The following is a 27,128-nucleotide window of genomic DNA, read 5'->3' on the forward strand; positions in this document are numbered from 1 at the left end:
AGATTCGTATAAGTGTGGAGATGGAAAGTAACACAGGGTAGGATGTCAGCATGATGCCCTGGCCACTGTTCTAGAAGAAGGGGTCAGGGATGGGCTCTGTGGGGAGGAGAGATTTGATCAGAAACTTAAATGTCACTCAAGGTGAGCCCTTCAAAGGCCCAGTGGGACAAGGGAACGTGCTGAGACTGGAGTCCAGGCCAGGGAGGCAAAGCAGCTTCTTTAACTGCAGTAAAGGGACAAGGAGAGGGGGAGGTGCAGGGAGGGACTTGGGAAGGAGGGAGACTGGAGTGACTCCTTACGCTCATCACACCCTTGTTAAACATTTTTATTATTGTGAATATGATTTCTATGATAGCAATTAAAAGGTTTGTGGTTAACAGCCAAGCAATTCTTCTTGCTTGTGCTTATTTATGACTGTGGAGGCCAGCAGCTGGCCTTTCTGTTGGCGTGGAAACTGAACTAAGCATGAACACACAACCCACTTGCAAATTGCATTTTAAAAATACCATGTACGGCCAAACCACTCCCGCGTGACCTTTATTTTTCTTCTCTGAAAGTGTGATTGGTGAACAGCTCCCAGTAAGGCCAGTATATTGGGCCTGGCTCACTGTCCTCCCCGCGAACTCCACCAGCATGAGGACGGAGACCCTACGTCTGCTTGCCGTCCGCGGAGGTTTCCCCTGAGTTCTGAGACCTCGAGGGCCAGAGCTCCAGGTGCTCCCAGGTGTTTTCCAGAGTTAGCGGGTAACTGCCTCCCCCTGCTTTCTTCCCTTCTTAATTCTCAACATAACTACTCCGCGTCCCGCTTCCCAGGAGACCACAGTGGATTTCTCCCAGCAAGGGCCCTGCGGGTCCTGATGGTTTGAGCCCCAGCGCCTTCGAGGGGTTTCCTGATGGCCTTTTCCAAGCAGAATGGGAATGTTGTATCCATTTCGCAAGTGAAAGTCTGCTGATCACTATTTTCATATGAAAGTCTCTTTTGAACATAAGGTGTGTTTGTTTTTTTTTATATGACAAACATTTGAACATAACAGACACCTAGTCTAGTGCATCGCTTCTCTGTTTACCATCTGTCTCCCTCTACTGTAAGGACCCTCCCTGAGAGCAAGGAGTTTACTTTGCACTGTGTTACCTTCTAAACTTAAACCAGGGGCTGGCACATGGTAAGTTTCTGGAATTGAACAAAACTAACAGGTTTGTTTATTTGTAGAAGGCCTACATTTTACACGCAGGCTACTGATCTCAGCGTGTTCCTTCTTCTTAGAAACCTTCTCCTGCAGGAGTCACCACCCCACCCCGCTTCCCCTGCTGAACGTGCGGCTCCCTCAGGTTCGGGCTCAGCAGTCCTCAGTTTCTTTGCACTGTAATTAAGTGATCCCCCCTCCCCTAGGCCCCCCCTCCCCCCGCCAAATGTCCTGACCTCCTTAAATCCTTCCCTTCTCTCCTGGGAGCTGCTCAGGGCCCTCCCACCACCTCTGTGCCGGAGTCTGGCACTTGTTTTGTCTAACAACCAGCACTGAGCCCCACCGAGTGCTCGGCCTCTCCAGAGATAGTGAGTGTGTCCCAATATACTGGCCTTATTGGAAACTGTTCATCACACCTTTAGAAGGAGGGCTAGACCTCTCCAGAATGCCTATCAAGTAGAATAGAAGCTGGGGTCTATCTGCCAATGAACACGAGTCACACTTCGGAGATGGCCTCTCCCAGCACCTGGTCCTCCAGGTCTGGCCATGCATACCCTCTGCTCCCAGGCCCTGCCCTCCTGCCTGCTCTGGGCGTCTTCCCCACACACTGCTTCCCCGCCTCTCCAGAGAAAGGCCGGGGAGATGAGCTTCAGGGAAGCCACAAAGGTGTGCCTGGTCCCTTCCGGGCGACACTCCTGGAGAAAGCCTGGCTGCATGAGACCAATCCCTTACTCATTTTGAGAAGAGGCACCTTCTCCTATAAAATCAAGCCACAGGAGTTCCCTTTTTACTCTCATTCTTGTTCAAAGTCAAGCCATTTTCCATGAGAGATAAAAACAAGGCATTTCTGAGAGAGGAGTACTATGGCTGTCTAATCAGCGAGAATTGATGGTCATGATAAACTCGACTTTATCGATCTCTGCACCCAGAGGCGGTGTGGGGACGGGAGCAGCGATGTAGGGAGCCTCTCAGCAGAGCCCCCCAAGACTGTTTGAACTATTTACAAAGCAAGTTTATATCAAGAGCTTCACTGCCATTACTGCGAGAGGCCGGGAAGCAGTGCAGACGGAATGAGGGCAACCCAGGCTCCTGGTCCCTGGGTATCACCCAGGGCAGCAGCCAGAGGCCTCCGGATTGGATCTCAGAGTCTCTCCTCCCTGACCTCAAGCTCTCCACCCATGGAGCCGCCTGACCTGGGTGGAAGGACGGCTAGACCTCTCCAGAATGCGTATCAAGTAGAACATGAGCTAGGGTCTATCTGCCAATGAACATGAGGAACCAGGTCCAACTATGTCAGGGTTCTGGGAGTGGAGGTGGGACCTACCTGAATCAAGCAGTGAGAAGATGATACTCTCACGTACCCACTCCCCCAAGTGCCCCCAGAGAGGCCCTTCCTGCAACTGTGGTCAGCACAGGTGGTCAGGGGCACTGCTAACCACTTGGCCCCAGGATCAGCAGTCCCCTCTTAGCCCTTCAGTCATCGATGTCCACCCCACATTCCCCTTCCACCATCCTACCTGCACCCCAGGACTTGCTTGATCCTCCAGTGACCATGCATGGTACACTTGTAGCTTCTTCTTCCAGACCCTTCCGGATCGCTTTGTTCACCAGGTACCCCCTGTGCCTCCCACAATGTCCACCCAGAAAGCCCCGGGTGTCTGGATGAATGAAAAAAAACTAATAAATACTTGAATGGGGAATGGCAGAATCAATTCAGGCCCATGAAAGCTCTGGGGTTCCCACCATGATCCGATAGAACAGGAATTGCTGCGTTGAACAGTTACTCCTTGCCTGACTGCAACAATAAGAACAGACCATCCAATAAGCCAGAGTTGGGTAAAGCAGAGGATAATGGTGGCAGGGCCTTTGGGGATTGGGCAAGACACCCCCTCTAGCTCAGATGTGGAGGAGATGGTGGACATCTGAGAATGGGGAGTTTTAACAGTCTGTAAAGGAAGAGAAATGGGCCAACTGATCTCGGAACAGAATCCAGCAAGGGAATCGCCGACAGGAAAACTACTAAGTAGACGTGATCATCAAGACCTCCAGCTTTCATCCAGAGACAAAAGTTCTGCCCGGCCAGTGTGACTCTGTGGTTGAGCATCGAACCATGAACCAAGAGGTCACTGCTTCGATTCCAGATCAGGGCATGTGCCTGGGTTGTAGGCTCGGTTCCCAGTGGGGGGCATGCAGGAGGCAGCAAATCGATGATGTTTCTCTCTCATCAGGGTTTCTATATCTCTATCCCTCTCCCTCTCTCTCTGAAAGTCAATAAAAACATGATTTTAAAAAAGTTCTACAAACATCCTTTCAGGTGACTACCAATTTAGAGAGAGGAACTGCTATCTCAGACACGGACTGCAAGTAGGACAACAGGGAAACGAGTCATTAAAAACATAAATAGTCAACAGGAAGCGGGGAGACTGTCCCCACATCTTAGAAGTGCAGGGAAAATGGGATCCCTGGGCTCCATAGACAGCCAGTCACTCTCAGGGCACAGAAGTCAGCTGGAGTAGTGGGAAAGCCCCATGGGGACTGAGTGTCTCCATGTGGTGGGTTTGTTGGTGAGCTGGACAGGTTTGTGGCAAGGAGAGCTGAGGACTGTGGGGAGAGGGAAAGTGGGCCCTGTGTGTCAGGAAAAGGAAGTCCAGGCTGGTTTCAGCCTCTGATGCCCAGAATGCGGGCGGGGGAGAAGTCCCGCTTGGGGGCCTCAGTCTGGTCTGCCTTACAGGGCTGCCTGGTCCCCCTCTCATCCAGCGCCAGGGCAGGTAGCCTGTCCTGTGGGGCTCCTTGTCCACATAGTGGTCCTTCAGGTAGTTAAAGTGATGATAGCATCCCCAAAGACATCTCTTTTACAAATGAGAGACCCAGGTCATAAAAGTAACAAAAAGTTAAAGAGTGGTTACTACATGTCAGGCAGTGTTCTTAGAGCTCGACATATATTACAACTACAGGCCTGGTGCACGATATTCGTGCACTGAGTTTGGGGGGTGGGGCTCAGCCCGGCCTGTGCCCTCTCTCAGTCCAGGACCCCTCGGGGGATGTCCTCCTGCCGGCTTAGACCCAAAGATATCAGGCCTAAGCTGGCAGTCAGACATCCCTCTCACAGTCTAGGACTCTTGCAGTCCAGGACCCCTCACTCCTTACCGCCCGCCTGCAGTGGAGGCAGGAGAGACTCCCTTCACTGCCGCTGTGCTCACCAGCTGTGAGCTCGGCTTCTGGCTGAGCGGCGCTCCCCCAGTAGGATCACATTGACCACCAGGGGCAGTTCTAGCATTGGGCTTCTGCCCCCTGGTGGTCAGTGTGTGTCATAGGGACTGGTGATTCCACTGGTTGTTCAGCTGTTCAGTCGATTTGCATATTAGGGTTTTATTATATAGGATATAATCTTTGTATTAGTATCACTAATTTACAGACAGGAAAACCAAGGTACAGAGAGGCTAAGTAACTTGCTGGAAGTCAACCAGCTTATAAGTGAGAGACCTGACCTTGGAACCCAGGGAATCAGGTTTTAAATATTACTCTATAATCTAAGCAGAAGCTTCATCTGCTTGTCATGTTATCCAGTTCTTCTCCTAGGTTGTTCTCCTCTGAACATACTCTACTTTCTTTTTATCCCTTTTACTCCATTTCTGCAGTTGTGATCTGAGTAGCAGAGTAAAACAAAACTGTCACCTCCCCTTTTTAAGACATTACTAGAAGCCCAGCAAATGAAATCGCATTCCCCACCCACCCGTGTGGCCTCGCCGTGCTCGCAGCTCCACCCACACATGCTGGTGTCAAGTCCCTGCCAGCGCCCGCACACTCAGCCTCCTGGTGACCAGCCTTTGGTCGTTCCACTGTGACGGTGTCACGACCACGGGGTTTTTGTGGTAGAGATACCTCTACTAACATAGCTCAAGCCCTGGCTGGGTAGCTCAGTTGATTAGAGCTTTGTCCTGATATGCCAAAGTTGTGTGTTTGTTCTCTAGTCAGGGCACCTCTGAGAAGCAACCAATGAATGCATAAATAAATGGAACAACAAATCTCTCTCTCTCTTTCAAACCAGTCAATCAATAAAGATTAAAAGAATATACAGCTCAAGATTACGCCACCTTTAAGAACAACCACATGACACTACTGGCCCATAATGAGCTTAACATTTATGAAGAACCAGAAATATTTTTTTCCAGGCTGCTTTAGTTAGTATTTCCCCCCAACTGTGTTTGTGCAGTTAGCATTTTCAGTGCAACAGCAGAATTATTACCTAAGGGTGTTTATTTGACCCCTTTTCCCCGAGGCTGCCCTCATGGAGCACACCCTTTCCACAAACTTTGGGTCATCTCCACGGAGCCAAGATCCCAAACCAGAAAAGCTCACCTGAGCAGGGTGAGCCACGGGTGCTGAGGGAGTGTTTGGAGACACAAGATCCAGGTAAAACTACTGGTTGCCACATACTGCCTGTGGGAACTTAAACAAGTTTCTTGACCTTTCAAATACTCAGGATTCTACTATATAAAATGAAAATAATAACTACCTCAGAGAGATGTAAGGACAAAATTCAGTAACCCCCCCCCCCAACACACACACACACACACACACACACACACACAAACCAGACATAAAGCAGTTTGCATAGCACTGATACCTGGAGCCCGCCCCCTCTCCCCCAGGACCAGCTATATAATTTGTGGGGCTCAGTGCAAAAAGAAACTATGGTGGCCCCTGTTAAAAAATTACTCAGAATTTTAACAAAGTGAGCAAAGAACTTTAAGCCAAGTGCAGAGTCCTTGCAGCCTTCTTGGGGTCCTGTTGCATGCTGTGTTAGTTTCCTAACACTGATGTTGCTGCTGTAAGAAATTACTACAGCCTTGGTGGCTTACAACAACACACATTTATTATCTTACCATTCTCGAGGTCTCACCGGGCTAATATCAAGGAGTTGGTATGGCTGCATTGCTTTCTGAATGCTCAAGGTGATAATGTTTGCATGCCTTTTCCAGTACCTATCTCAAGGCTGCCCAGGCCCTTGACCAGGTAGCTCAGTTGGTTAAAGCACCGTCCCAATACACCAAGGTTGTGGGTTTGTTAAGAAAAAAAATCAATTAAAGGCTGCCCACATTCCTTGGCTTATGGCTCTCTTCCAACTTCAAAGCCAGCAGGGGCTGGTCAAGTCCTTCTCAGATTGCCATCTTGGACTCTTCTACCTCTCTCTTCCATTTTTTCAGTGACCTTGCAATAACATTGGGCCCATCCAGATAACCCAGAAGAATCTCATTTTGAAGTCAGCTGATTAGCACCTTTATTTCTGTCTGCAGCCTTCATTCTTTGCCACATAACACACCCTATTCACAGGTTCTGGGCGTTAGGATATGGACATCCGAGGGAGGCCATTATTCTACCCACCATACACACTCATAAAGCCAGTCCTCCTGCCCCTAAAACTGAGCTCTTAGATGTCTATCTAGAGACCCTGAAGACCCCACAGTACTCCAATCCATACACCCAAAACTGTGGCCACACCCAGGGTGGTGGCAGCAAACACCCACATTCACCTTGGATGGACCCTGACCTGCTCCCAGACGGATGGAGCCCCTGGCTCCAGGACACATTCTCTCTGCTGTAATCCTGGCCTGCTCCTTTCCTCTTGGGTGTTCACACATGGTTTCTTCAGCTCAGGGCCCAGGGCTCCTTTGTGGGTGTGTGGGTGTGGATCTGTCCCAACTGCTCCCACCTGGGGCTGCAGAAAATAGTCTCTCTTTTAACAACCCCTCATGCCTCAGCCTCAGGCCCTAACCCACCAGGCAACTGAGGAGCCAGTCCACCTACCCCCTGCAAGGGAGGGAGTGGACCTCAGGGGACTGCTGGAGAGAAAGGTGACATCATTGACTCAGGAGCCTCTGAGGATCTGCCAACAAGAGGCAGGAAGCAGCACCTGCCCGAGGCTCTGCCCTGAGCTACCTTGGAGGAAGGCCAGAGAGTTGCCATGGCAACGTGACAGCCCTGATGCCTGGCACTGGAAGGCCGCTTCTCCTACTCTCCCCCAAGTGCCCCCGGGCTCTGTTTGGAAATAACAACCACTGCCTGTAGGAAAAAATTCAGTGTGCGCCTGCTGCTGTGGAACTGTGGTCACCCACATGCCACCTGCCTGAGCCGCTGTCACTGGGGTGGCAAGCTTGCTTTAACCGCCACCCCCATGATCATCCTTCCCCACAACCACAACCATCTTCTCAAAACCTATCGACCTCTCAGAAGATGTCTCTTCCATCCTCCCTCTCCACCTCTCAGGCAAAGGACTTCCCTGATCTCTTTCTCACACCCTCACTTTAAAAAAAGCACACACACACACACACACACACACACACAAATCCCCGATGCTGAATTTACATGCAAAAATGCACAGATCTTAAGTACACAGCTTGATGTGTTTTGACAAATGATATACCTCTGTAGTCCACCCGCCAATCAAGGCTTGTTTTCTCCTTTTTCTCTTTTGGCGCCTGGGAGGTTACTTTGGTGCCTACGGCTAAGGAGGAGGAGGAGGATGGGTGCTGGGAGCAGGAGCCACAAGAAGGTTTGGAGCTTGCACGGGGGGCGTGAGCAATAGAGCCACGCCCAGCCAGGCTGAGATGTGGCTTTTCTCCCCTTCAGTCCTGAGGTCCTGGTATCTTCTCAACCCAGGAAGCAAGCAGGCAAGCCTCCCCCTCCCCCAGATCTGGCAAAGCTTCTCATGGGCTGAGGTCCAGGAGGCTCACTGGTGATATAGCCAATGTCCAGTGTCCCCAGGTTTTCCCACCTGGATGGCCAGTGGCCTTGTTACAACAACTCAGGGAGAATGAATGGCATTTTGATTTTCCCAAAAGCAAAGTATCCTGGTGCCCAGAGAAAGTTTGTCCGCTCTCTGCCCAAAGAGCCCAGGTGAGGCCGAAAGAACTGCCGGCTGACTTCATGCTCCCCTGTCCTCCTCTCCCAGGGGAGGGGAGTCAAACAGGTAAAGGGAGGCTCCCTGCAGACACCACTCTGCAGGTCCTGTCTTCCTCCAGAGAGGCCACAGAAGGACAGGTTTCTGTGGGCCATCAAGTTCAGCCCCTGACTTACTAGAAACCTGTGAGGAAGACTCCTCCCTGAGGAGGCCGGGGGATTGTGGGCAGGTGTTCCGATTGCCTGCCTTGCACTCTGGATTCCCACTGTGGCAGAAGCTCCTTGAGGTTTCTCTGGCACACACTAGGTGCTCACTCGGTGCCTGGCACACACTAGGTGCTCAATAATAGTTATTGGATAAATAAATTAATGAGTCTAGCAACCAGTTAGATGGACATTTTTTCCTTCTGGTTATGTCTTGTCCTATGTATAAGGCACTGAGCACAGTTCAGTCCTCTCTCAGAGAGGTGGCAAGGTAAGTCACCTTTCAGGAGAGAGAGAGAGAGAGAGAGAGAGAGAGAGAGAGAGAGAGAGAGAGAGAGAGAGAGAGAGAGAGAATAAGGGATGGCCACAGGTGAGGAGAGGAAGGATGGGGCAGGATCTGGAACATCCACTTTCTGGTCCAGGAATAAAGCCAAGCATAACATCAGGGAGAGGCATGGGGGATGGAAAGCAAGAGCCACCTGGCATGACTCTCTTGGAGGCAGGCAGTTAGCATGGGCTTCCTCCCCAGGTGTTCCCACCCTCACCCACTGGCTCCAAATCCAACATTCACCCTAGCCGGGGCATCACTCTCCACCCAGATAACAGGTTTGATGTTCACTAAGACATTTTTTCCAATACTGAGAGGCAGACCTTCCCCACCAGATGAACTGATCAGCTTAGAGCTCTGTTAAAGCAGCCGCCCCCCAGTCCCTTTAGAGTGACACAAACTGCCACCTGAAGGCAGCAAAGCACTGTGACAGTCACAAGCACAAATTCCTTTGCCAGACTGGCTGGGTTCAAACCCCAGCTCTGCCAACGAGTGCCCGAAGCAGATATATAATCTCTCTGTACTCAGTTTCCTCTTCTGTAAAATGGAGACTAATAATACTACTGTAAAATTATAAAAAACATATATATACTAGAGGCCCAGTGCACAAATTCCTGCACAGTTGGGGTCTGGCCAGCCTGGCCACAATCGGGGCTGATTGGGGCCGGGCCTGTTGGGAGGAGGAGACTGCTGGAGGTTGGCCAGAGGGCCTGCCCCGATTGGGGCCTGATCAGGGCTGGGCGAGCTGGGGGGAGGGGCCAAGGGCAATTGGCCGGTGGGGCCCCCCACAATTGATGTGTGTGGGGGCCAATCAGGGGCGGAGCTGGCTGGGGGAGGGGCCGTGGGCCAATGGGGGGGGGCCCATTGGGGGTGGGGCAGTCTGGGGGGAGAGGCTGCAGGAGGTTGGCTGGCAGGCCCCACCCCCTGATTGGCTGGTTTGCTGGCCACAGTGGGCATCATAGTGATCAGTCGTTACGGCGTTCTGGTCACTGGCTTTTTATATATATAGATATTGGGCTGTTCCTGCTCCTATTTAGTCTTTGACCCTGGTTCCTGACGCAGAGCTCCTAAAACCCTTGGCATTTCCTGGACAGTAAGAGCAGTTTCTGACCTAATGAGGTGACTCCTGGTGGGCTCCTTCCTACATGAGGGCTGGTTACCAGAAAGACCAGCTATGAAAAGGGGCTGAGCAGAAGTTTGACGCTTTCAGCTCTACTTCCTATCCTTTGGAGGGAGGAGAGGGGCTGGACAATGAGTTAATGACCGCTCCTGCCTATGTGATGAGGCATCCATAAAAGTCCCTACAGTGTGGGATTTCGATGGCTTCCGGGCTGGTGCACACATCCCCCTACCGGGAGAGTGACCCACCCCAGCCCCACAGAAGGTCCTGCCCTGGCTACCTCTTCGTCTGGCCGCTCATCGGTGTCCTTTATCATATCCTTTATAATAAGCTGGTCAACACAAGTGTTTCCCTGAGCTCTGTGAGCCAATCTAGCAAATTACTGAACCCAAGGAGGGGTTGGGGGAACCCCAATTTATAGTGAGCCACCAGTGACAGCCTGGGACTTGTGCCTGGCATGTGAAATGGGGGCAGACGGGTGTGCGGAGCCCTTAACCTGTGGGATCCGATGCTAACTCCAGGTAGACAGTGTCAAAACGGAATTGAATTGTAGGACACCCAGCCGGTGTCAGGGAATTGGTTAATGTGGGGAGAAAAATTACACATCTGGGGCAGGAAGTATTGTGAGTATGAGTAAGGAAAGGAGTAAAGGAAAACCGTGCATCTAGCATCTCTTCCAGAGGTTCCTGTGAAAAGTCAAAGAGTTAATATAACCAAAGTGCCAAACGTGTCCCAGAGAGCATGGCTCATGCTACGTAAATATTTGCCAGCATAATTTGAAATAGGATGATAGTAAAAGATATTGAAAAGATGTTTCCAAACTGAGTTAAGCAGGATAAGCCCAGCAATGACCTTGTGACAAGGCAGGGATGTTTTTATGGAAATTGACAGAAAGAGAGGCACTGTTTTGCCTCTGCACATGCTTGTTTGGAGTGGTCCCCAACAGCTCTCCAGTCTGGGGGGTGTCTGGCACGGAGGCCGTACACAGAGCCTCCAAGCACTTGTGCGAAGAGGAACCGCGGGGATGAGCCATTGAGGAGCCCTCCTGGAGGAGCAGGAAGCTCCGCTCTGCCTCTTCTTGGAGACTGCGGTCTCCCAGCTATGAAAAGGGGCTGACAAAAGTCGCCCTGCCCCAAGGGGGAGGCATGGAAGCTCCATTAACGGAAGCTCTGTACAGAGGGAAAGGCTTTCTTTGTGATGACAGCTCCGCTCCAGCGGCTCACGAGGAAACTGCAGGATCTGACCACCTGGAGTCCTGCGCTGAGGCTTTCTCAGTCCAGGCTGCCTCTGTTAATGCTTCCTCCGGAGAGGAACCTGCCTGCCAGGGAGCCCTGCCCTCCTGAGAAAGGCCGCAGGGCCTCTGTGCCCGCCACCCTCCCACTTCCCGTTTCTCTCCCCTGGGAGTAGAAAGAAACAGCCTGTAGGGCACCTCCCTCGATGAAGGGTGAAGGCGTGACCTTGGACACGACTCCTACTCTTTCTGTTCCTCCGTTTCCATGACTCTGATTGGGACGAATAGACCAGTTCCTTCGCTGCCTTCATTGCAGGTGGGCGTGGTCCAAATGGGAGGGGCATTCTCCAGGAGTCAAGCCCTGTGTGAATACCTGTGTTCCTGTTACAGCCATGCTGTAGTCTGTAAGATCCACCCTTTCCTGGGATTCCTTCTTTATTCCCCTTTCATTTGGAACAAACGTGCTTTGCGTCAGAGCTGGGCCTGTGTTGTGTGTCACAGCTAGCTGAAAGTCCGCAGTTCCTGTTCTGGCCAAGGTCATGGCCAAGACCCTGCAGGAGTCCTGGGGCCCCAACTCCTTTTAGGACCCTTTCACCAGAGTCTCTGGGTTTTGCCCACATCAGATATGATTCTCCCCCAACCCCAGGTGTGGTCTCTGCAGCGCTCCCAGAGGGCGAGACCCTGTGGCACCTAGTTGAAGTCACCTTCAGGATATTCCCAGAATTCAACCCTATCTCAGCATCTGCCCCACCGCTGTCATGGTCCAAGCCATGACCACCTCTCACCTGGATTTCTGCAGGAACCTCCTAACTGGCCTCCCTGCTTTCACCCTGACCCCTTCGGTCTGTTCTCAACACCACAGCCAGAAGGGTGGTTGAAAATGACAACCAAAGCACATTATTAATCTGCTCAAGCTCTTCCCACAGACCCCCATCTTACAGAGTAAAAGCCGCACGCCTCGCAGCTGCCTACAAAGCCCCTCTCTGCAGTTCTCCACCTCAGCTGTCTGCTGGGATCACCTGAGAACTATAAACAATATGGACACGGAGTGCCACCTCTGGAAATGCTCATCATTGGTCTGGGTGAGCTCCACCATCAGGAGTATTTTAAAGCTCCCAGATGAGTCCAACGTGTAGCCACGATTGAGAACCACTGACCTCCTTAATCTGTTGTCCCTCCAGCCCCATCTCCACCTCCAGCCTTTTTGCTTGCTCTGTTCCAGCCACATGAGCTTCCTTCCTCTCCTTCAAACATGCCAAGCACACGTCTACCTCAGGACCTTTGCACTTGCTGGTCTCTCTGCCTAGAAAGTTTTCCCTTCAGGTGTTCACATGACTTGCTTCTTCATCTCTAGGTCGTTTCTCAAATGTCACCATCTCAGTGAGGCCTTCTCTGACCACGTCATTAAAACTTCAACCCCTTCTCCTATTCCAGCCTGGCCCTGTCTCTCTTTCCCACTTTATGTTTCTCCGTAGCATTTACTGCCATCTAACATGCCACATAGCTGACTTCTTGGTTTTGTTTATTATCTCTCTTCCCCCACCTGGAATGCAAGCTCCAGGAGGGCAAGGATTCTTGTCTGTTTTGTTCACTGCTCTATCCCTGTGCCTAGACTCAGAAGTGCTCAATAAACATCCTTTAAGTCAGTGGTTCTCAACCTTCCTAATGCTGTGACCCTTTAATACAGTTCCTCATGTTGTGGTGACCCCCAACCATAAAATTATTTTAGTTGCTACTTCATAACTGCAATTTTGCTACTGTTATGAATCGTAATGTAAATATCTGATATGCAGGATGTATTTTCATTGTTACAAATTGAACATAATTAAAACATAGTGATTAATCACAAAAACAATATGTAATTATATATGTGTTTTCCGATGGTCTTAGGCGGCCCCTGTTAAAGGGTCGTTTGACCCCCAAAGGGTCGCGACCCACAGGTTGAGAACCGCTGCTTTAAGTGAACATATACTCCTCTTTCCTCATAGGTCCTCAGCTGCCTTTGCATCCCTAGAACCCGGCCAGATTCTCCCTGGGCCAGGAAAAACCTTACAAAATCACACTGCACACAGCAGCTGCTCAATAAGTGTCCACTGAATTCAACTGAACTCTCTTTCCCAAAAGAACATAGTCTCCAAACCCAGCAGCAAGATCTTTCCCAAAAACTCTAGCGATAAGCTCACAGTGGTTTGCAGCTTTAAGACCATTTTTAAAATAAGGAGAAAGAGGGGGAAAGAAGGTGTGGGGCGAGCTCACCGAAGTTAATGAGATTTTCTGAGCTGTGGAACGTGCCCACATTTTTAATAATTAGGAGCAATAAAAATTCTAACTGAACCTTAAAGGAACATCTTCTGTAACAAAGAGAGAAGGCAAGACAGACTTCTCTGTCTGGTGTAATGACTTGTTAGCCCTGGAAGATGGATGTACTTTAAAAAACTAATTTATAGAAAAAACATAATTGTTCGTAAAAATGCAACAATTAGGTTAAAATTACGTATTAACCGGAATGCTAGATGATTCCAGTGCCCTTAAGGAGTAAATTAGGTGATTAACCCTCAAAATCTCAAATGGAAGAAAGCCTCCCCCCTGCTTAGCAGAAGGAGAAACTGAGGCTGAGGAAGGAGGAAGGGGAGAGTGACCTGCCCAATGCTGGCCAAAGGGACGGAAGCAGGGGAGGGACACAGGAGTCCACATGCCCAGACCTGGCTCCATCCCAGCACTGTGCTGCCCCCGTCCCCCACAGGTCAACGAGAGCCCAGCCACTGACTCTGCTCACCCACTGGGTCTGAGGTCAGGCAGGGGCCGGTTGAGGGGCAGGCGGTCACTGAGATAGGCGTTGTAGCCGTAGTACTGGAACTGCTTCAGGGCCATGCGCCGGCCTTCGGGGCTGAGCTCCTGGCCCCAGTGTGCAAACAGAGAGGAGTCTGTGAAGGGCTCAGCCTCCGCCTCCTCAGGCTTAGCGGGAGCCTCTGGAGAAAGAAGGGATAAGGAGACAGTGGGTCAGAGTGCACCCCTGCATATGCCACGACAACCCCTTTCCCTTCCTCACCCTTTCTTTGGGTAAACTATCTTAGTGTCATCTTTGGGAGACTGGAATCTTCATGCTTCCTCAAACTCATTTACCCATCTATCCATTCATTCCTCCACCCACTATTCACTAGGCACAAGGGATATAGAAATATACCCATCAGGGTCTACTGGGAGGCTGATGGATGTGACCCTGATGCCCCATGGCTTCCAACTGAAACCCCTCCTTTCCCAGTCTGCTTCCCTGTCAGACATGCGACTCCAGCACTAGAACGGGTTTCTGCTTCTCTTTCCCCAGATTGTATCCCCCCTCCCTGCCAGCCCTAAGCCTGCCCCACACCCAGGTCCCCTAGTTGAGGGTCTGCTCCCTTGCCTGGTTCTCACCAGCCCACCGCCCTCTCCACTCTCTGGTCCCACTGTGAGTTACCTGGCCCTCCCACATGACATTCACCTGGCTACAAGGACCCCCAGGCAGACTGCCTCCTGCTGCTTCCAGACTCCGCCCACCATCTGTGGCACCGGGGATGGCCAATCCACCCTCAGTGCCCCACACTCTGGCACTGCTCACGGGGCCCCTGGTAGACTTTGTGGGGGGCAGTCCCCACACCAGGTCATGGTTTGCATGGAACATTCCAATAAAATGGAGGAGGTATTATTACCTCTAAGAGCAGAGGTTTTGAATTCACATAGACACGGATTCAAATAAATCCCTGCTCCACCACTCCCTGCCACAGGCCACAAGCAAACACTCAGCCTCTCTATGCCTGGACTTTCCCACCTGTAATGCGGGAATAATAACACCCACCCACCTGCCCCTGGGATCTGTGAGGATTACATAAAATAATGAACACAAAGCACTTAGGCCAGCAGATGGCTCAGAATAAGTGCACAATAAGTGGTAATTAAGGGTGCTATAGCAAGGGGAACCTGGCCGGTCATTTAAATTCCTCTTTCATGGGGGTAACAGGTAGGTCTTGCCAGGACATAGGCTGATGGGTTGGAACTTTGAAATTCATCCCAAGGGGCAGGTAGTCAGATTAAACCATTCAAGGTCAGAAATCAGAGAAACTGGACAGAGATGTCTTCTATGCTCAGAAGCAGAATGTAAGTAAGAGAGAGAGAGCCAGGAGCCGGAATGAGACAGGCCAGAAAGAAGAGGAAGCAAGTTAGGAACAGCAGAGGCAGGCTGGGGACACTTGCCAATGTCCCCTCAGGTGTCCACATAGAGCCAGTAGGTGCATGGCACAACTATGCCAGGTAACTTAAAAGTACAGGCTGGAGATAGGCAAGGGGCTAGGATTTCAGGTGCCGGGAGCTGGTCCAGCCTTGCTGTTTCAAGGGACCTGGCATATATGGCATACGGTTCTTAATATGTTTGCTCACCTTCTTGGCGCTGTGTTTTAACCAAGGTCACCTCTCCGAGAAAGGTTGAATCCCCAGGTAGGGATTTTCCCCTGAAGTTAGGGAGGGAATAAAACCCCTCGACTAAGTGCCAGGCGGGTAATTAATCACTTTAACTATGAACAATCATGCTTAAGCTACATAATCTTTACTCCCTGGAATGGAGATAAGAAACGCCCTAACCTTTGTAATAGAGATTGATAGGATTGAATCAACTGGTATAAATACAGATGTAACAAGAGAGCAAGAGACAGAAGTTAGAAGTCAGAACTCAGAAGACAGAACCTACAGACAGAAGAACTTCGCTGGAGAGAACATGGCAAAAGATCCTGGACTGAGCCTGACTACAGAAATATGGCAAGAGAACCTGACTAGAACCTGGTGACTGAACCTGGCTGGAGATCTCAGACAGAACCTGGCTGGAGAACCTAGCGAGGGAACATGGCTACAGAACCTGGCTAGAGATCCTAAGCAGAACCTCTCTGGAGATCCAGACCAGAACTTGGCAGGAGATCCTGGCTAGAGATCCTTGCTAGGCTGCTGATCAACTGAACACTGTCTCCATGTCATTCCTTCTTCGCCGACTCCGTCCACGCCTTTGGGGACCCCTGGACCTGCTGGGGTTGGACCCCGGCATTCAGGGTCTTTGAAGATGGGTATATCATCTTGGTTACCAGTTAGCCTTACAGAAGGAAACTCAGGCACATTAACTAGATTAGGACATAGTAAGGAGTAAAATGCAAACTGTGGGTGCATTTCTATGACAAAGCAAGCATCTTTAGTGTGGTGGCTGCTCAGAGCTCCATCCCAGAAGTCAGGCAGCACCTGCTCTCCCCTACCAGGCATTTTTGAAGAGAAGTACAGGGCTGGCGTGATCTTGAAGGCCCTTGTTATCTCTAAAATGATGTATGACTCAGTCATTTGGAATGGCGGGTAGTAAAAATCTAAATCAGTGAACCAATTGAATCATATAATATTTAACAGGAATGGCGTTTTACTGCTCTCACAGACCTAAATGGATATTACCTAGTAAAATGAGATCAGTTCATGGAAAATTACGATTCTCAATTAGGCCTGTGTTGTGTAATATTGCATTATAAACATATTAAAGTCCTGAGTCCGATCCCATGCTTCTACCTTTTCACTCAGTATGGATGCAAATGTTAGCAAACTTGAAAGCAGTGGGTCCTGAATGATGAGGTGGGGGCAAGACAACGTATGTCTTGTTCCCTGAGATGGCATGGCTCCCAGTACAGTGTGTAGCTCTTTCAAGAGACTCAATACATCATATGAAAATAATGAGTAGTACCCCATAGTGGTTAGTTAGTAGACATGAGGAAACCAACAATGAAAAGGTTAAATGACTAATCCAAGATCACCTAGGTGTGTTTGATAAGAAAGGTCTGGCTTCCTCCAGACCCACATTTTCCTCTGCACCATGAGTGGCAAACCATGGTACCAGGGTCATATCTGGCCCACCACCTGTTTTATCAATAAAGCTTTATTAGAACATAGTCTCAGAGCTACAAGGGCAGAGTTGAGTAGATGCAACAGAGACCATCTGGCCTGCAAAGTATAAAATACTATCTGGCCCTTTAAGTGTGCTGTCTCCTGCTCTACACCTTACATTTGACATCTCTTGCCTCTGCTAACTCCATCTCTTTTCCTTTCCTTTCCAAGGACTGGTTAAGAGCACTGGCTACAGAGACAGAATCCTGGGTTTTGTACTCCAGCTCTACCACGTACCAGTTTAGTCCAGCTTATCTTACACCTCAGTTTCCTCAACTGTAAAATGGGGTTGATAATAACAGTTCCTTCTTCCTAGATCATTTGTGCATATTCAAGAGATGGTCCCTGTAAGGAGCCCAGCATGGTGCCTAGAACATAATGTTAGCTCAACAAATGTTGCTGCTAAGGCCCCATGAAGCCCCACAGCCCCGCCCAGGTGCTTTTCCACCAACACCTCTTGTGTTCAGGTGGGGAAGATGGCCCTGCCTGGAGGTCCTGACTCTGAAAGCTGCTGCTGCTGTCTAGTTCCCAGATGAAGGTCTCTGTGTCCAAAGATAAGTGGCCTGCATTTAACTCGTCCTAGATTGACTCCCTTCCCTCTCCAGTAAGAAATCGGACCTACTTGGTCGTCAGCAAAGGAGGGGCATCTTTAACATGCTGAGGTGGTAAAGGCACCTCAGGCAAGTGCCCCGCTGGGTCCTCTGCAGGCCTCGGGGTGTCTGGACACCTGTGGAGTAGGGCCAGACCCATGGCCATCTCTCCTCCTAGGAGCGGACTCTGGCTGCTGCCCCCTTCTGGGGTTCAGACCTATTTGGGCACACCTGACCAAGGGTGACTCCAGAGAAGCGTATATCCAGGGGGCTGAGGGCTGTCCAAGGCCGAGGTCATTCATGGCAGACATTGAGCAGGGTACAATGAACTCAGCTTATAGCTGAGCCAGAGAGTTTGGGGGGTTCTGAGTATAAAGGGGAGGCTGTCATCCCAGCCCATTCTGCACCAGCCATGCCCTTGTCTGGGTCCTAGGGACAAACAGACAGAGAGGGAAAACTGAATGGCCATTTCCCCAGACAGCCACCCGTGGGTCTCAAGTGGCACGTGTAACACACAGGCAGGGAGGAATTCCTCCACCTACTCCGACTCACCATGAGCCACGTGGGGTGGGCAGGAGGGGAGCCCCAGCTGGGCTGAGGAGACCCACAGGCTGGGGGAGACAGCACCATGCTAGGCCCCTCTTTGTGAAGGACCCCCTGATGGCCGTCTGTCTCCCTTGGCATGAAAGACAGAGTTTCTTCTAATGCCTTTAAGGCCCCTGGTGATGCGGACCCCACAGCCCACAGAGCTCACCTCCTCCCACGGCCCCCTTGGCGCATCTCACCTCAGTGCCTTTGGTGCTTCCCACTTCCCTCTACACCTCCTGCTGACACCCCTTATGTCTTTACTCCAAAGCCACTTGCCCGGCAAGGCCTTCCCTAAACATTCAATCCTCTCGCACCTGCCTATGTACTTTTCTATTTATCTTGCTTGTTTCCCCACTAGAATGTGAGCTCCGGGAGGTCAGAGATTTGCTTTGTTCTCCCTGGACCCCCAGTGCTTACACAGTGCCTGGCACCTGGCTGGCAGCAGGTCATGGCGGGGTCAGTAACTCTCTTGTCTGCTAGCCGCCCCCCCTCCCCGAAACCCTCCAGAGGGAGCTGCAGGGCACCGGTGCTGTGTCATCAGTGGGACCACAAAGCCGGGGAAGGTGTGGCCAGGACAAACTCCCATCTAGTTCACGTAAGCAAAGTCACCCAAGACGAACAGTAGGGTCTTAGGAGCTTCTCAGGCAGTTCCATGGAATGTGATCAACGGTAAACAACCGCCACCCCTCACTGCGCATGACCTGCTTTCCAGAAAGTTCTGCCAGTGCTCACATGAGGCATCTGAAAAGGCCACAATATGATCTCAGAGATACATCCCATTGACCGGGCCTGACTCAGAGCCCAGGATGAGAGCTGAGAATTACAGTACAGGTCTGACAGCCTCCAGGATAATTCCTGGAGAAAGGAGGGAAGTGGGGCAGGAAATCAGCTCCCGAAGCTTTGAGCAATTCATGTAACAAAAGCCGAAGCTCTAAGCGCTGTCCACGGGCTCACCAGCCAGGCCTGAGAAGCACATCTGGACATCCTGCCAAGCCACTGATGCAGAAAGCGGGAAGGATACCTGCATGAGGTGGCTGCTTCAGTGAGCAGCCCAGATGAGGGCTCACCCGGCTGCTTTTGCTCCAGGGTCTTGGCGGTGCTGAGACTGTGCAATGGAGCAGATAGGAAATGGGTTTGGGAGTGAAGCAGACACTGTAATGCTGCCTAGCCCTGTCCGCTTCCAACCGCCTGTCCTCTCCTGGACCGCGTTCCTGGAGATGCCCATCTTTGGAAGCTGACCCATTGCCAGCTCCTGCCATGCACTTCAGTGACAGCTCTGAGGTGCCGGTGGCTTTTGGAAGGGCTGCAGGGGAGGTTGTAGCCCAGATCTCTTCCTGAGCAAGAGGCCAGCACCTTCTCTGCTCCTTGGATTTTAGGATGAATCCTAAAAAGCAATAGAAGGTAACATTGCATGGTTGCTGCTGCAGGTCAATGTGGTTTGGGGCACCCACCTCGGGGTTGGACCGAGGACTGGTCGAGCCCGGCCAAGGGGGCAGACAGAACCCACTGGGACACAGCTCGAATATCCCTGAGCCTGTGCCCAAGCCGGACCCTGCACTCATGGGAATTGGCAGCTCTGCCTCTGGTCCCTCGGTCTGGGTCCCTTTAGGGATATTTTCCCAGGAAAGAGGTGGAGCCTTCTTATTTCTGTGGGTTACTTGGTTTGCTGTATGTCCCTGCTTCAGGCAGAGGGGATGGCAAGGAAGGCTTCAAGGGTGGGTGGAGAGGGGGCCTTGCTTCTGCCCTGTAGCCAGTCCTACAGCCATGGCTATTTCTGTTCCTCCCCTCAGGCCATGCTCAAAGATGAAGCTTTGGGTGTTTGGTGATAAGATCAGAACCCAGGGATGAGGAGGCAGGAGAAACTGGGACAGGCAGGCCGGCCTGTGTCTAAGGTCATCCGAGGAATGGGCGCAGATGGTCCTGCCTCCGGACCTCCCAGCAGAGTGCTCTGGGGACCCCTTTTCTCCTGGGTCTGCTCTCCATGCTCTCTGGACAAGCCCCGCAGCCCCGTCAGGCCTCCGTTTCCTTCACTTGTGAACAGGAACAGATGGTCAGGCTGCGAAGGGAGTGGCTGCGAAGTCAGCTTTGGAAAGATGAAGGCTAAGCATTAAATAGTGGAGACAGCGTTGCCGAGTATCCCTGATAAACTTCTTAAGGGATGCTTCCTTTCCTTCCACTCATTTTATTATTTTTTTAAACAGTTTTATTCGGGTATCATTTACATACCACAAATTTTACCTTTTTTCAAATGTACAACTCAATGATTTTTATAAAATTTTCTTCCACTCTTGAGGTGCCTGATTGCACATTTTATTTGGGGTTAAAAGTAAAGGGCTTATTGAATTTTCGGAAATGTACATTCCTCATCGCTTTCAGTAAACTCTGGCCTGCTGGTTCCCTGCCCATGCGAGGTCACCATTATCCCCACCAAGGAGGCTAATGTGTGGGCCTCCCTGACCCAGAAGCCTAGGCTGCATGTGTAGAGTATCAAAGCTCACTGGTGGAGCCCTGCTGAGGAGGCAGGATTCACTCCTCCACACAGGGAGGGACTTCACCCTGAGCAGCAGGCCAGCCCTGGCTGCCTCGTTTGCCTTCTGTTTCTGCACTGTGTTCTCCTTCCTCCTCTTCCAACACCCAGTCGAGGGCCAACACCCAACCACGGTGCCTGGTTCCAGCCAAGGCCAGGAGCGAAGCAGGCTGGCCTGAGAGGCAGAGACCTCGGCCAGCCCCACCTCCAACACTGGCAAACCCATTCCCTGGGCCTCCATTTCTCTTTTGTAAGATGAAGCCAGTGTTTGAGTTTTATTGGGAGAAAAAGCAGGACTTCAGCACATCATTATGGTGCTTTTCTTATATCTAGCAAAGCAAGACCCGATGACTCCACTTGTAGATGGGCTCCCCTGGATGTGCTAAGAGCCCTAATAACAAGGAAACACGGTATTCTGTTGAGTGGAGGGTCTCCCTTCTCCCCTCCTCCTGGAGAGGCATTAGAACATGAGCTGAAGGTCTTTTGCCAGCAGCCTCCACAATTACACGTTCTCTTTCAGGAATCCTCAGAACTGGGAGGAGAAAGCAGTGGAATCTGACAGGGAAGGGCTTGGAGCCAATCAGAAGAAAGGAGCCCTGACAGTCTCCGGTCCGACACCTTTAAAATCTCTGAACGGCGATTTTATTCATCGTGGCACAGGTGAGTCCGGAGAGCTTCCTCTGGCACCTGGAGAGTGTTTCGGGGAAGAAGAGCGGCTTCTCCAGCATGCCTTGTGATGAGGCAGGGCCAGGGCTGGCACGGCAAAGGGCCGCCCGCTGCAGGGGCTTGAGCCAGCTCTGCCCTTCACCAGCTCTGTGTGACCTCATCGAGCTCCTCCATCTCAGCTTGCTCATCTGTTTAATCTGTTTAGAGCAGACACTAATATTTATCTCTAGCTCACTGCAAAGATTAAGCGAGGGGCTGGATGCCAGTAAAGTTCTCCGAAAACTATCCAACTCATGGTAAATTGATTAACTTCCTGTTGCTGCTCTAACAAAGAAACACAAATTTAGTGGCTTAAGATAATACCAATGTATTGTCTTGTAGTTTTGGAGATCAGGGTCTCCCTGAGCTAAAATCAAGGTGTCGGCAGGGCTGCGTTCCTTTCTGGATGTTCCATTTCCTTGGATTCTTTTTTCTCTTTTAATGTATTTTTTATGGTTGATAGTATGATAGATACCTGAATCCTCGAATCCTCATTGTCAGCTGTTAGAGGCCACCTGCACTCCTTGGCTCAGCGCTCTCTTGCTCCATGGTCAGTAAGCAGTGGGTTGAGTCCTTTTCACAGGGCCTCACTGTGTCCTCCTCTCCTGACACCCTTGTCCATTGGTAAGGATCCTGTGACAACTCTGGGTCCACCTGGATAATCCAGGTTAGCTGGTCGACAACGTAATTCCACCTGCGACCTTCATTCTCCAAGGTCATGGAAGGTAACATACTCAGAGGTTCCAGAGATAAGGGTGTGCACATCTTTGCGGGGCCGCCACTCTGCCTGCCCCAGTAAGAGATCAGTCATTGTGGTGTTCGCCATCTCTAGAAGGGAGATTCTAATACTTGGCCTTCAGGGTTGTAGTGAGGCAAAGGAACGCGAGTTCACATTTGTCGAGAGCCAACCATGCCCCTGCGCTGCTCTTAGCACAGCCACACACTCATCCCTGACCCTCCACCTCTGAGAATGAACAGGCAGGCGCGCCCAGGACAAGCAGGGCAGGGCTGCCGGCCAGGTTCTCCAAAGAAGCAGGCGACATGAGGCCAGCAGGTGGCCATGAGCTGTTGAGGGGGCTCAACCCTGACCGTGAAGCCACACGGGTCCTGCTTCCCTCCTATGCCAAGCAAGGCAGGTACTGTGACCGTCACGCTCCCGCCTCTCTGTGTGTTCCCCATTAGCTCTGATGGAATCGCCCCACTTGCCAGCTGGCTCCTGATCTCTGCCTCTGCCTCCTGCTGCTGTGTTTTGGGCTGGGGCCAACACTTGGGTACCCCAAACTCTGCTTTTAAAACTCCCTAAAGCTGCAGTTCTATTGTTTTGGGAGAGTTCTCATCTAAGAATCTGATGAAAACTGTGACCATTACCCAGGAAAATGCACACTGGCACATGCAGGAACAATCTGCTCTCAAATGCAGGAAGCAGGAAGTAAAACAGAGGCTGCAAACCTTTTCCTGTAACGGACCAGTGTGACTAGTTTAGGCCTGGCTGGTCACGGGGTCTCAGTCACAACTGTTCAACTCCACCTTGGGAAAGCAGTCACAGACAATCCAGTAGTCCCCTTTACCTATGGCTATGCATTCCAAGACCCCCAAGAGATGTTCGGCACTGCAGATAGTACCGAACTCTATATATACTATGTTTTTTCCTATACATATATGCCTTTGATAAAGTTTAATTTATAAATTAGGCACAGTAAGAGATTAACAACAATCCTATATAATAAAACTCTAATATGCAAATCGATCAAATGGCGGAACAACTGGCTGAATGGCTGGTCACTATGATGTGCACTGACCACCAGGAGGCAGATGCTCAATGCAGGAGTTGCCCCCTGGTGGTCAGTGTGCTCCCACAGGGGAAGCACCACTCAGCCAGAAGCCGGGCTCACAGCTGGTGAGTGCAGCGGTGATGGCGGGAGCCTCTCCCACCTCCACTACAGGTGGGTGGTAAGAAGCGAGTGGTCCCAGACTGTGAGAGGGATGTCTGACTGCTGGCTTAGGGGATTGGTCTTAAGCCAGCAGGTAGACATCCCCCAAAGGGTCCTGGACTGCGAGAGGGCGCAGGCCAGGCTGAGAGACCCCCCTCCCCCGAATGCAAGAATTTCGTGCACTGGGCCTCTAGTAACTAACAATAAAATAGAACATGTGTAACAACATACTGTAATAAAAGTAGTGTGAATGGCTTTGTGGCCACTATTAAGTAAAATAAGGATGATTTAAACAAAAGCACTGTGATACCATGACAGTGGAGCTGACAACCTCGACAGATACTAATTGACTACAGGTGGCTAGTGTCTACAGTGTGGATAATACTGGCTAAAGGGATGATTCACATCTGGGTAGGATAGAGCTAGATGACATGAGATTTCATTGCTACTCAGAATGGCATACAATTTAAAACACGAATTGTTTATTTCTGAAATTTTGCATTTATTATTTTCACATTTCAGTAAGTCATGGGTAACTACAACTATGGAAAGTGAAACCAGGGCGAAGGGGAGACTACTGTACATAAATGAGTGGGTGTGGCTGCTTTCCAAGAAAACTATTTCTACGGCAGGTGGCAGGTCAGATTTGGCTTGTGGGCTGTGGTTTGCTAACTCTTGGTGTAATGGTAGCACACACTGTGGATACGATGGCTGATGGCTCTCTGTTGATGCTAACATACCTGCCTCACCTGCTTGTAGTAAGGAATAAAGGAGTGAACCTGTGTTAGCTCTCGGAGCAGTGCCTTACACCAGGTTAGCCCTGTGAGTGTGTCAGCGAGGCTCTGCTTGCTGGTAGTGGGCCTCTGCCTTCGGGCACTGGCTTTGAGACACCTCTTTGCCTTGTTCCACTGAGGACCCACTCTGAGCCCCTGGCTGATATATCAGCCTCATAGGACACAGCCTTAGCCCACCTGGCTTGGGACAAGGGTGGTCGAATCCAGCCCCAGCTGGGAAGGACAAAAGGCAGTTATGATTCTGGATGTTCAAGTCACTGAAAACAAGACCGTAGGCAAGGGCAAGGTTAGAGGAATCAGGCCCCACACTCTGGGTTGGAGTTGGCAAGGGTTAGGGAGGGTAGCCCCAGCCAGGTGGGCTAGGATTCTGGAAGGGTGGCAAGTCCCAGCAAGGAACTCGAGAATAAGTCAGGCATTTAAGGAGGAGCTCAGTCATTTCTGCCTGGGCTGACACGACAGGCAAGGAACAGGAATTCTTCTGACTCTGGGAGCCAACTCCACATACTGCGTGACAACCTCTGGCAGCCAAATCCCACCCACTCCTGTGCAGGGCTGGGACTGCCTATCCTCCCTGCCAGCCCAGCGTGGGCTCTGGGCCTGGGTGTGGCTGAGACTAATGGGCAGGCAGGGGCCACCAAGCTCAGGGCTCACACACCCTCATGGAAATGGAAATGGACTTTGATTCGAATTATGCAGAATGAAAGCTACTATTAAAGCTCCAAGTTTTTATGCTCCAAGCCAACCAATATAAAGAACATGTAAAAAAAACCTCATTTTAGGGAGTGACAAATGTCTGTATCTTAGGAACCAGGATTTATAGGAGCCATTATGTGCTACTTTAAAAGAGCCCTTTAAACCCACGAGTCTGCCTAGGAGATATAATGAACTCTGAAGCACATACCATCATTTTTCCCCCCTGAGAGCTGACAGCTGAGCACCTGGACTCCTAAATATACACCTCGCGGTTCACACATAAAACATCGTGTTTCTACACATCAGTTTCTTGGAATGAACTAGCTGGCCAACCCTGCTGATGTGAAAGTGGCACACTTCTCCTGGCACAGATGGGAACAGCCGGGCTCAGCTGGGAGAAAGACGTGGCCCTTTGCTGTAGGACAGCCTGTGGCCGGACCAACTTCAGATGCCAGCTTGCAACAGCCTGTACCTCAGAGGCGCAGGAACCGCCTACACAGAGCCCTCTCTTTGGAAACCTGCAGCCTGGCGTTAGCTGGGAAGCGCGTGTATACCTTTCCTTTCTAATATTACTCTACCCCTTTCATTCCAGTCTCTCAGGGAAGCCTGCTGGTTTCCAATGTCTTTGTTCTAGTCTTAAAGGGGCAGCCGGGTGCTGTATTTTTCCCAAATGTTAGCAAGCCTCAGACTTAACCAGTGGGGCCGCACATTCACAGATCATCGCTGGGCTCCACCCTAGGTCTGACTTAGCAAGTATGGGGTGCAGCTTCAGAAGGTGCATGTCTAACAGATTCCCCAGGGAATCGGAGACTGCTCATTGGGCCCCACTCTGAGAACCAGGCTGAGGAGGTGACTGGGAGCCACACACACTCCTGGGGCTTTGGGCAAGTCCCTCCCGCTCCTTAGGCCTCAGTTTTCTCGTGGGTAAAAAATGAAAGGGGTGGATCCAGATGATCTCTAAGAACCTTTCATGCGCTAAAATGCTGTTGTTCTAAGTTGGTTCAGATGATGGATTCTGGCTCACACAGGGACTGGTGGCTTCCACTTGGAAAAAGAATGTTCAATGGAATCCTTATACCTCCTGTTCAAGTCTTGGTTTTATAAATAAATGAATTCAGGTCCAGAGAGGTTAAATGACTTGCCGAGGTCACACAGCTAAGTAACAGCTGATTCTAGGAGTAGGAGAGTAGACAAAGGCCCTGAATGCCCTCAATCCCTGCTCAGGGCTCCCTCCACCACCCAGGATGGTTCCTGCAACATGGCTCTAAGAAAAAGCAACCTGTTCAACCACCCAGTGTTTCTAGTACCTCTGAGGCAGCCAAACCCCACAGCCTGAGCCCTGGGCAAAGCAGCAAATCCTTCCTCAGAGACCCTCACCAGTGTGGTTACCTGGGTCTGATGTACAGAAACACCTGCAACTATACGTCAGGCTGACAGGTAGGTAAGAGGCGCGCTGCAGGTGTGCAGGGAAGGATATTAATCACAAGATCCCCGGACTGTTAACCCAGGCTCCCAGAGGACAGCAGAGTTCCTGCTTACTCAGTTATCTCCAGCTGTATCCTCACATATGGGCACACGCACATGCACACAGGGCCACAGCGCCCCACAAAAGTTTGTCCTGAACACGGATTCCTCTCGTCCCAAGTGGCTGCTCACTGCATGTAGAAAGACCATTAAAAATGTGTTATTTCAAAGACGAGAGAAGAACACTTGTAAAGACAAACTTGCATGAAGAAATGTGATGGAGCTCCCTCTGGTTAAACAGCCACATCTGAATCTCTCAGTGTAATTCACAATGAAGGATCACTAGGAGCCAGGGTGCTGGCGGATCTGCTCACAGGCTCGTGGAGGCCCAGCTGTGGGGGCCCAGGGCTGCGACTGCCATCACTCCCAGCAGCTGCTGGCTCACCGGCATCTTCTCATCACTGTCCCCCGTCATCGATCTCCCAGCCCTGGCAGCCACAGCTGGATTTTGGCCAAAAGAAGTGGATTTGCCCTTTGAAGAAAGTTAACAAACAGACCCTTCCAACCTCAGACCCCTGCAGGACCAGGAAAAGCTTTGAATCCACGTCAAAGAAGCCATCAAAAGAAATAGGCCACTTTCAAACAAAATCCATTTCTTGAGCGTGACGGTGAAAATATTTATCATATGAAAGATGCGAAAACCTTTATGGTGTCTCAGTGCTTTGTATTATGAATGCGGCATGTGTCCGGTGGAATGTGTGCCCCAAAAAACAAAAACAACAACAACAAAAAACACAGACACCAAAAATAAACCCCAAACCCATCATGCCTATAATTTTGAAAGGGGGAAAATGAGTCCTTCCCATCTGGTAAATTCTTTATCAACCCAGTTGTGCTGCACAGGCACCTGCGGCAGAGGAAGGAGGTGGGCC

At 50.8% G+C, this 27,128-nt stretch overlaps 1 protein-coding gene across 3 annotated transcripts in view; it reads right to left on the minus strand.

Moving 5' to 3' along the window:
• The window catches only part of GALNT18 (polypeptide N-acetylgalactosaminyltransferase 18), a 305,995-nt gene that overhangs the window by 141,318 nt on the left and 137,549 nt on the right, over window positions 1–27,128 (minus strand). For all 3 annotated transcript variants that reach the window (XM_059708909.1, XM_059708908.1, XM_059708907.1), the window contains exon 2: window positions 13,744–13,936. In XM_059708909.1, coding sequence (XP_059564892.1) covers window positions 13,744–13,936 — 193 coding nt within the window. The remainder of the gene's footprint in view (window positions 1–13,743; window positions 13,937–27,128) is intronic.

This window comes from Myotis daubentonii, chromosome 9, assembly GCF_963259705.1.
Source record: "Myotis daubentonii chromosome 9, mMyoDau2.1, whole genome shotgun sequence".
Classification (NCBI taxonomy): Eukaryota; Metazoa; Chordata; class Mammalia; order Chiroptera; family Vespertilionidae; genus Myotis; species Myotis daubentonii.